Source organism: Sphaeramia orbicularis, chromosome 8 (genome assembly GCF_902148855.1).
Source record: "Sphaeramia orbicularis chromosome 8, fSphaOr1.1, whole genome shotgun sequence".
Taxonomy (NCBI): Eukaryota; Metazoa; Chordata; class Actinopteri; order Kurtiformes; family Apogonidae; genus Sphaeramia; species Sphaeramia orbicularis.
Window position 1 is genome coordinate 3,688,074 of NC_043964.1, and position 11,454 is coordinate 3,699,527.

The 11,454-nt window shown below is 34.8% G+C and overlaps 1 protein-coding gene across 1 annotated transcript; it reads left to right on the forward strand.

The window, feature by feature from the left end:
• The first annotated feature begins 6,289 nt into the window (after window positions 1-6,289).
• Window positions 6,290-10,540, forward strand: cox6a2 (cytochrome c oxidase subunit 6A2). Its single transcript, XM_030140299.1, has 4 exons — window positions 6,290-6,450; window positions 6,806-6,875; window positions 9,011-9,153; window positions 10,320-10,540. The coding sequence occupies exons 2-4, from the start codon at window positions 6,806-6,808 to the stop codon at window positions 10,407-10,409; spliced, it is 303 nt and encodes a 100-aa protein (XP_029996159.1). The 5' UTR covers window positions 6,290-6,450; the 3' UTR covers window positions 10,410-10,540.
• Window positions 10,541-11,454: the final 914 nt, after the last annotated feature.

Below are 11,454 nucleotides of genomic sequence, written 5' to 3' on the forward strand. Positions count from 1 at the left end.
CTGCAAACTACAGCGAAAACAACAAAAAAAAAAACACAAGGAAAACGATTAAAAAAAACAAAACAAAAAAAGCCTAAACTGTCTATTTTTATAGTGAGTCAGTCTATACCACTGCTCTGTGTTTTACCCCCATTCCACAGGTGGTGGTGGTGGTGGGGGTGTACTGAGCATGCTCAGATGTCTATGGAAAGAACAGGTTCTATTCTATCAGCATGTTTTGAAGTTTTTTTTATTCAGAATTTTTTTCCTGTTATTCCACCCTGTTTTGACCCTAAAACACACAGTAAATCAGAACCACTGAAGAAAAGGAACACAAACACAGACACTGAAACAGACACACATTCACAACATCTTTGAAATAATATCTGAGGGGTTAAAGGGTCAAATGTCCAAAAAAACTTTAATTATATAAAGAATTTAGACGTGAGCTCCGACGGAGTGAACGCAGGAATGTATTAAGTGTCTAGAAAAAGAGAACCGCACAGATTTATAAGGGAAAGACGCGACAGACTGTTACAACTGGCACCGTCTGCTTTTACTTCTGTCCAACATCGCACACAATCCACAGCCTTTTGGCATCAAATATACACAGACAGAGAGTGTGTGGGTGAGCAGTGGAGGGTAAACTCACCTGAACTCACTTTATACAACAGTTGTATCTGTGTCACACACCTTAGGTCCATTTCAAGATCATTAAAACGATTCTGACTTAATTTAATGATATGTCAAGTACATTTCTAACAATCAGAGAAGGAAACTAAAATGTTGAAAATATATTTAGACTAAATGTATAATGTTCAGCACCATTGTTTTCCACTTCTTTACGCTGTACACTTTGCTGTGTTGAGTCTACTGCAGGGGTGTCAAACATACAGACCGTGGCCCAAAACCGGCCGCAAAAGGCTTCAGTCCGGCCCAAGAGATGAATTTGCAAAATGTAAAAAGGAAACTGAAGATTTGAACAGTAAAGGGTGTCAATGTCATTTTAGTTCAGGGGCCACATACAGAACAATATGATCTCAAGTAAAATACTGTCATAATAACTAATTAATAATGACAACTCAAACGTTTTTCTTTTTTTTTCCAAAGTCAAAGTCAGCTTTATTGTCAGTTTCTCCATATATACATCGCATAAAGAAAACTGAAATTACAAAACTCTAAGGCCCCATGGTGCAAAATGAACATAGTAGAAAAAAAAAGAAAAAAAAAAAAAATAGAATACAGTATAACTATAAACAGAATAGAACTCTAAACAGCAGGGGGTTGAGGGGACAATAAAGAGACAATAAAGGGGCAACAGTGAAGTTAAATAGATGAGGTATTGGTAATAGATGAGCTATTTTTAGCGCAAAAAGAAAATGTTTACATTTACGAACTATTCTTGCACAAAAATTGTGAATGATCTGAATAACCACGTACAACCTGAAATTTCTTAAGAAAAATATGTGCAACTTTATCAATATTCTGCCGGTTATTACATGTTTTGTGTATTTGTAGATCTACTCTGAGCTGTACGTTATCATGAACATGTATAAATGATAAACTGAGGCAGAATAATGTTAAAAATAAATAAATAAATACATAATAATAATAATAATAATAATAATAATAATAATAATGATAATAATAATAATGATAATGATAATGATAGATGAATAAATAAATAAATAATGCACTTATTTTCTTAAGAAATTTTAGGTTGTTCATGTTATTCTCATGTTATTGATTGCATTTAACTGAAACTTAACTGATTGTACTTCATGTATTTATCGCATTTTAATTTCATTAACCCTCTGGTATCCGGGTGCGCGTTTTAGGCACACTTTGCATTTCGTTTTAAAAAACTTCATATTATTTTTCACAATTTAAATAAGGTTAGAATTCAAAAGTTGTTCATTTTTGCATTAACTTTAAAATTCTGTCCACCAACTCAAATGTGCACATTGTAAACAAAAGAAAATGACCAGACTAGCATCTGTCTCCCAAGTGTGCATAAAACGCACTATTTCTAACATTTGATCTGTATGATTAGGACTGACCTGGATTTACAAAAATAAAATCAAATTAGAGTAGAAAAATAAATCCATATATAATATTTAATAGTTTGATTTATAGGTGTGCATTTTACGCACACTTGGTGACAGATGCTAGTATTTTTGAACATTTAACCTAGTGCCAAAAATAATAATGCAAATTAACCGATGTTGGAGTTAATCACTGACATATGCCAGGATGAAAAAATCAAATAATATGTGAATCACTTTTTATGTAGTATATTGAAAAAAAAATTTTTTTCTGTGTGTTTTTTGCATCCAAAAAAATGGTTTGTTTCCATTACAAACACAACATTTAAAGGGTTAAAAAAAAATGTGACGATTATTGAGTATTTAGTATTTTTATTTACGGCTCAAGTTGGTGAAATAGAAAAAAGTGTAAAAGAATTAAAATCAATCTCTATGAAAAATTTTTTGACATTATTCCACAAGTGTGCGAAAAAGGCACACTTGGTGCTTAGTAAGGGCCTTGCTGGACAGGATACTGGAGGGTTAATTTCATATTATATCTGTTCATCATAATATAAAGCCAGAAACCAAATTATGTAACAATAAGTATCAGGTATATTATAGTATATAGTACTGATATGCTTAGACCAGGAAGATTATTACTATTATTAATTATTTAAGGAGAAGTTAAGGAGTTTATAAATTATGTTTCTTCTCACTCCTTTTCGAATATGTATTATATGTCTTATGTTTAAGTGTTTTGTTTATTTATTTTCTTCTGTTTTGACATTCTTATTCAATATAAATACATCAATCAATCAATCAGTCATTAATTGTATTTTGCACTGTAAAGCACTTTGTGACTCCCTGTCTGTGAAAAGCACTCTATAAATAAAATTTACTTCCTTTACTTACTTATTTTTTTTAAATAGTTTGTAAATCCAAACATTTTCATAATTTCATTTTCTTTTTTTTTCACTCTAAAACATAGAGAAAAGTGTGGAGTTGTCATTATTTCTGGGTTCTTATGTTATTCTTTTCCTGGTCTGACCTGCTTTAGATCCCATTGGCCTGTATGTGGAACCTGAACTCCTGTCTACGGTGTCTCCTCCACAAACTCCATCCACTGACAGAAAAGCAGCGTCGAAAACCTGTTGAGTCAGTGTTTTCACATAGTAAATATGCCAATTATAAGTTCTATTCATTATGAAAAGGGGAGCTTGGGCTGCAGCTTTCAGCATGTACATACTAATGCATCTTCAGACTGAGCTGGTGTCTAATGTCTGCCCACAATAACACAAGTGCCAGACGTTCACACGCGCTGACATCACTGCTGGCTCTGCCGCTGTTTGCACTGCAGCCTGAGCGGACCCAGACGGAGGCAACAAAGGCTTCGGACCGACAGGGAACACACTGACAGGAGGGAAGAAACAGACGCAGCATTAATGACATCAAACTTGAGCCGCTTCTGGAAACTCAGTCTGTTTTATGAGGGAAAAAAATGGGGATCGTGTTGATTTGTAAACACATTTATAAAGAAACATTTACCAGCAAATTCTGTCTTTAGATAATTTACATGATACTTAGCAGTGGACTGTACTGTTTAAATGACCAAACATATGGATAAATCAGCCAAAAACACCTCTGGTTTAAAGGTTATTTAAGGTCAACCACAGAGATTTTTTTCAAAGTAGCACAACGCCACCTGGTGGACAGTCTGAGCAAAAAAACCCAAAAGGTCCTGTTCATTTCATCACAAATGTCGTTTTGTACTGTATGTAATGTAATGTAATGTATTGTACTGTATTGTCTTTTAAGTAGTAATGTTTATTTTAGTCCTTGACACGTAGGCACACATGTTGTTTTGTCGTATATCGTTGTGTATTGAATTGTACTGTTTTGTAATGTATTACACTTTCTTGCTCTGTACTGTCACTTATTCCATGGTATTGCTTTGTATTGCACAGATCAGTGTAATTTATTTATTAAGTAGAGACTGCGGATGAAAATTAGCACTGACGCTAACTCTGGCATATTTACATGTTTATACTGAAATGGAATGTATAAATGTGTTCATTAATGTGTACTGTCCCGTCTAAATAAAGATAAAAACAAAACAAAACAAATATTCATTAATAAATAAAAAAAACATTAATTTTACTTTGTTACTTAGAATATATTAACTACTTTAACTTATTTTTATGTATTTAAAAATGTGTAATAACTGACTTTTTAAATTTGTCTGATAAGGTTTCTCTTTGTGTGATGACCTGCAGTTTCATAACTTTATATAATTTACAATATTTTTCTGTTACATCCTACTCACATTGTGTCTATAATATATTAGTGTTACAAATGATACATATATAATCCAAAATAAAGTTAGAAATATGGTTTTATATTGTCTTTTTTCATATAAACATTCTAATCTGAAAGGAAGATAGACATAAAACCACAGGTGTAGTTGAAGTACTGTAGTTTAGTGTAATTTACTCGAGTATTTCCATTTAATACAGCCTTATACGTCTGAACATTACATGTCAGAGACAAATAATACATATTTTCTTCCACTGCTTTAGTTCATCCCCTCCTCCTCCTCCTCCTCCTCCTCAGTGAGAGACATTTATCTCCAAATATATTGATTTTGAATGTTTATGATGAAGTTTTTACTCAGGTTTCAGTTCTCTTCCTTGTTAAGTTACATAAAGTATTTTTTAAAAAACTACTCTGGGTTCTTTAGCCTTCTTACAGATGCTTGTATGTCACAGGGCGGGGATGCTACAAACACATGATCCTGTCCAATATGATTCATTGCTGTATATTAAATTACAAATAGTATGTGAAGTTGCTCAAAATAGTTCAAACTTGACCTCCTGAGACCTGAACATTTATTTTGAATGTATTTTTAAGATCTGATCGTTATTTGGGATGGGTATAAAGTACTTCAGCCTAGACCTGGTCTTATGAAAAACACTTCCTTATTATTTGTATCTACAGCAGAAAGTGTTATAAAGCATAAAAAACAGATTTCAACCATAACATAAATGACTTTAATTTGTACTTTGTCCACTTTAATCTCAGATTTGGCTGTAAAGTGATATGAGTTTGATTTTGTTTTGATACTTTAATGTGGATGCTTGATGTTTGTTAAGATGAATTAAGAATAAGGTGCAGGAAACACAAAATATAACACCCTCTACAGACACAGGACGTAAACATACAGCAGGAAATTGCAACATAAACATTAATACAGCAATTACATGAATAAAAACAGTTTTACTTTTTACACTCTATGTACATTTTGCTGGTAATATTTACACATTTCATCATAAAAAAGCAGTTGTTTTTTTTGTTTATAGTAGTTGTAGAGTATCTTCAGCACCCCCCCCCCCCCCCCCCCAGTGCAATACTCACCTTACCTCACCTTGTTTTTTTTATCTTTCCTTGTACATACAGTATTTCTTATCTTTAGTATAGACTTAGCTTTTTGTATATTTTAGTAGTATATATATATTTAATATTTCATCTATGTAGTTTTTTGTACACTGCCTATGCTTTTCAGTATTTGTTGTGTTATTTTTATACAGTCTTTTTGCATTTTAACAGATTTTCTTTATTCCTGTAACAGTGACAATAAAGATCAATTTCTGTTTTTAAATCCTCTCTTAAAACATTTTTTCTCTTAATTCAATGTGAGGTTGGCTTTTATTGTTTTAACATATAATTTATTTTATCATCTTCATTAATTCTTTTATGTGCTTTGTTTTTATGTCTGGGTACAGCATTTTGGCCAACTGTGTTGTTTTTAAAGTGCTTTATAAATAAAGTTGACGATTGTATTGCATTGCATTGCATTGCATTGCATTGCATTGCATTCTATTCTATTCTATTGTCTTGTATTGTATTGTATTGTTTTGTATTGCATTGCATTCTATTCTATTCTATTCTATTCTATTCTATTGTCTTGTCTTGTCTTGTCTTGTATTCTATTCTATTGTTTTGTATTGCATTGCATTCTATTCTATTCTATTCTATTCTATTCTTTTCAACTAGTACTTTCACTTTTGGAAACCGTCTGAATTGTTCTTCCTCTTCCTCTTTAAAGGTGAACACTCCTGTAAATAAACAGTCCCACTGCTCTTTAAGTGTTCTATCGTCATGGTAATGCACCTTTAACGTCCTCCACTGCTCTAATACACACCTACTCCCTTATCCTCTTCCTCTTCGTCACAAATCTCACCCTCCTCCGCACTCTCCCCAAATATAAACTCCTTTGGCACTGAGACAGATTGAAATGGGGAGGAGTCTATCTGAGCCAGTTCAGCTCAGGACAAGGACTGAAGGGCAAACAAGCAACAAGGAAGGAGCAGAAAATTAAATAACACATTTACCAGGAAAATACAAGGAGAATAAAGCATACTGAGGAGGACCACCCACCTGCAGAACAGTACGTATTTATAGGATTAGGTCATTTTTTAAGCCAGCATGACCATCAGATCTCTTGATATATCTGGAGCTGCAGTAGGCCCAGGCTTAACCCTACCTGTTTATTTGGTATTATTGATTTGTAGAAGGATCTCTCCCACAAAATACGTCATCAGAAATATGTCATAGTTAAATATCTGCATTCAGAATCTCTCTATTTTACTTCAGTATCGATCTGCTGAGTGTTTTGCGGGCTGTAACAGTTGTCACATTCAACATGTGTTAAAAACATGCAGTTAGAATATCTGTAACTGTAATTTTATCTCCACTGTTTATCTAATGCCTGTCTTTTCTTTTTTATTTTTTCCCTTCTGCAGATGTCTCTCTCTCCGGCTGCCTTGGCTGCTCGTCGAGTGTTGGCTGCTGCGTCAAGCCATGAGGGAGGAGGTGGGTCTGTCTTCACTGTGTCTCTCTCATGAACTAAAATGAAACAAACCTTTCAGATCCACACTCACATTGGTGCTGCAGTCTACAAGATGAATATTAACTGAAATGTCTGCAAACATGGCAGCCTCCCAGCAGTCTTCTACATTATACTACCCACTAACGGACAGTGTAAGGCAGGGGTGTCAAACTCGTTTTCTTTCAGGTTCCACATTCAGCCCAATTTGATCTCCAGTGGGTCGGACCAGTAAAATAATAACAGAATAACCTATAAATAATGACAACTGCAAATTTTTATCTGTGTTTTAGTCCAAAAAACCCCAAGAAATTATGAAAATACTTACTTTTATAAACTAGCCAAACAAAAAAAATGTGAATAACCAAAAAAACCCTGAAATTTCTTTAGAAAAATAAGTGTAATTTGAACAATATTCAGCCTCAGCTTATCATTTCTACAGGTGCATTATGGGTCAGATCTATAAAGACACTAAACACTTAATAACAGGCAAAAAATAGTTAAAATTGTGCTTAATTTTCTTTAGACATTTCAGGTTGTTCACATTCGTTCAGGTTATTAATATTTTATTGTTACAGGATAGTTTGTAAATGTAAATATTTTTATAATTTAATGTTATTTTTTGCACTAAAACAAAGACAAAAATTTGAAGTTGTCATTATTTATAGGTATAGTGTAATATTATTTTTTGTTCAACATCAAACCGAGAAGAAAATCTGGAGTCGTTCTGTTTTGTCGGTTCTTCTGCTGTTGTTATTTGACTGTAGATCATGTTGGTCTGTATGTGGAACCGCAACCAAAATGAGTTCCATAGCCTTGACAGTGGAATTTTTGCACTTTGTAAATTCATCCCAGCGGCCGGACTGGAACCTTTGGCGGGACGCATTTGGCCCCCGGGCCTCATGTTTGAGACCCCTGGTGTAAGGTGTAAATACGAACAGTAAAAGCAGCCGTTGCCACCCTCTGTGTTTGTGTCTTTTTTACTGTTGTATCCATTTGCGTGTTGAATTTTTTAGTCGTACATGTTCAGGTTTGAGCTCATTTTAAAAACTTTACATACTTTTATTTTATTCTGTAGAAATGCATCATATTCGATAAGGTCATCATATGTTTATAGTGTTGCTGCTCTGAAAGAACCATGCATCTTTTAAAAGTCATCTTTTCATGAGCTCTGAACAAACAGCCTGTTTTTGATTTTGTGACCGTGCATTTTGAATCCTAGAGGGTTTCTAAAGTTTATTTTACTTCATCCTACAGTTTATTACAATCATTCCCTGGACAGGAAGGAGATTAAAAACTGTAAAACTAACTAAACTTGTCAGACAAATGTAGAAAAGGGTCAATATTTACCTCTAAGATGAAGTGGAATACAAGTATAAACTTACATTAAATGCAAATACTCAAGTAAAATACAAGTAACTTAAATTTGCACAGTACTTCCACTGAATATATGGATCTGCCTTGACTTCAGAATAGAATGTTTTGCTTTGCTTTTTTTCAAAATGACAATATTTAAAGAAGCAAGGGCTGGATAAATGGTTTATGAAATGCTAAACAAAAATCGACATTAACCAACAGACCTCTAACTTCTGTCAGGATTTGATACATAAGCACATCTTGACACATGACGAAAACTGTAATCTGAAAAGGAACTAAAGCTGTCACACAAAAGGAGAATTTTTACTCCACAGTCATGGATTAATATTTGCCTCTGAAATGTAGTGGTATAGAAATGTAATATAAAGTATCTTAAATTTACGCTTAGGTTCATGTAAAAAATGTCATTCTACCATTTATAATACAGCATCTACGTCAAACTGTTCACCGATTCATCATGTACTTTTTCCACATTATAACCACATAATTTTTAATAACACAATGTTTTGGCAAACTTATTTATGCACATTTCTTCACATGTAGTACAAATACAAATATGTATTTTTTTAAATTAATTAATTAATTTATTTATTTATTTATTCATTCATTCCATTTTGTTGTTTTCTTTCCTGCTACTTTTCATTATCCTTGAATGGAGCAGTAGTAACACACAATTTCCCTCTGGAATTTAGTATAATTTAAGTAATAAAGTATTCTGATTCAGATTCTGATTTGGTTTCTACAGTTCGCACCTGGAAGATCCTGACGTTCGTGCTGGCGCTGCCCGGTGTGGGCGTGTGCATGGCCAACGCCTACATGAAGGGTCAGGCTCACTCTCATGAGCAGCCGGAGTTTGTGCCGTATCCTCACCTTCGCATCCGCACCAAGGTGAGTCGGCGCTCACACACCTGAGGCTGGAGGTCTGTTGCTTTGCTTTGGTGAGGTCCTCATCACTGCCCACTTCCCCTGAAGGCCTTTAGGACTGAACTCCAGGATTTTCTGTCTTGGGCAGCTAGACAGGAACCTGGAGGTGTAGAGGAACTAAGAGGAATCAAGTACTTTTACTCAATTACAAACACTGACATGTCATTATATATCACCAGTTACACCCCACAACAGTTTCTACTACTGATGAAAAGTTTGACTCAACGCTGTCAAACCTTTATTTAAGCGTGTGAATTAAATTTGTCTGATTCCACGCTGAAATGTTCCAAAACACACGTTTTTACACGGTGAGAACAGACAAAACAACACCGTTAACTTTTTATCCTTAATATAAACTTTTGACATAAAAGGATTTATCTACAACTTATTTGATGTTTAGAATTTGATATTTGAACTTGTATTTCTTGTAATGTACTCGATTATTGGAATTTCTTCAACATTTAGAATTCATTAGAATTTTGGAATTTGTGTGATTTTTGGAATTGATTAGATGATGTAACCCCTGTGTAATCAGCAAACACTTGGCTGGTAACTCTAATTTAATTCTACACATTTTGCAGTAACTGTAACATGTTGCATTTACTCTACAGGTTTTAGAAGGATTTAGACAAAAATTATTGTCAGACGAAACTAGTTATTCCCCATCATCACATATTAAATGTTTATATACTATAACCAGTATAAAAAGCATTTGAAATGACTATTTACACTGCAAATTATTTGGTTCTTACCAAGATTAAAAAAATATGAAAAACTTAGATTTAGGTGTTAGATAATTTATCTTGTTTTAGGAGTTAACTTGTTATTTTAAGTGCTCACACATCTGTAGACATTCGTGAAATTCTCTTGCTGCATGGACAGATATTTCACTTACTTTGAGTAACTTTTTCTTCAGATTTAGTGTTTTTATCCTGTTTTTAGACATCCTTTTTTGCAGTGTACCTCCATAGTGAAGATATTTACTGTCATTAGTGTTGGAAAGAACATAAAATAAGGAGTTATCTTGTACTGAAGTATTTCTAACATTTAAGTTAGTCTTAAACCTCGACCAGAGCCCAGATCCAGGCCTCTTGTTGATTCACCTCTCCTGTCTGTCTTCTTCCTTCTAGAAGTTTCCCTGGGGCGATGGAAACCACTCTCTGTTCCACAACAGTCATACTAATGCCCTGCCCGACGGCTTCGAGGAGTCGCACCACTGACAGACTCATCTCCCAGCTTTGTTTTGCTGCGTGCTTTAACCTGCGGTCTGCAGTGTACTTGTACTTGGCTTAATTACTGTATACTGACCAAGGGGCCAAGCCAAACAGAAATAAAACCACTGTGTGCTGTACTACAATGAGTGGTGTTTCAGTTTGTCACTCAGAGTAGGGCTCAGTTTAAACAGCATCCACCTCTTACATCCAACCTACATGTGTCTGCTGTTCCATTAGGATTCAGAATACGTTCATGTATGTCAAACACTGGCACTTAATGAAGTGAAGAAGAGGGAGGAGGAGGGGGGGGGGGGGGGAGGAGGGGGAGGAGGGGGAGGAGGAGAAGAAGAAGGAGGAGGAGAAGGAGGAGGAGGGGGAGGTGAAGAAGAAGGAGGAGTAGGAGAAGGAGGAGGAGGAGGAGTAGGAGGGGGAGGAGAAGAAGGAGAAGGAGGAGTAGGAGTAGGAGAAGAAGAAGGAGGATGAGGAGAAGGAGGAGGAAGAGGAGTAGTAAGGGGGGAGAAGGAGGAGGAGAGGAAGAAGGAGAAGAGGGAGAAGAAGGAGAAGTAGAAGAAGAAGGAGAAGGAGAAAAAGAAGTAGGACGAGGAGGAGAAGGAGAAGGAGGAGAAGAACTACTTTTGGTGTCCTTTCTGTTTTTCTAACAGTTGTACAGATGCTTCTAAATAAACCCAAATGCTTGTTTTTACGATATCGAAGGAACACTTCAGGTCAGCGCTGTTGTTCACTTTTCTTTTCTGGACATAGTTTAGTGCAGCGACTCCCAAAAATCTTTCAACAATTTCACTTATTTTTGTACAGAAGAGGACCAGGGCCACTGGAAAAAAATCAAATTAAGGTCCAATCCTGACTTTAATCTCAGAATTCTGACTTTCTTCCTCAGAATAATAATAAAAAATATATATTGGACCTTAAATTTTAGTTTACTTTCCAATGACCCTAATCCTCTTTCATACTTTTGGGACCCAGTCTTGCAAAAATAACCTTGCATTTTGTACTTGACTTTTCACCTTGTTAAATCTTTAAAATATTTTTA

Coding starts and splice junctions, on each gene's coding strand:
- cox6a2 (XM_030140299.1), top strand. CDS start 6,806: ATGTCTCTCTCTCCGGCTGCCTTGGCTGCTCGTCGAGTGTTGGCTGCT. Junction 6,876..9,010: donor GTCAAGCCATGAGGGAGGAG/GTGGGTCTGTCT, acceptor TGGTTTCTACAG/TTCGCACCTGGAAGATCCTG. Junction 9,154..10,319: donor ACCTTCGCATCCGCACCAAG/GTGAGTCGGCGC, acceptor TCTTCCTTCTAG/AAGTTTCCCTGGGGCGATGG.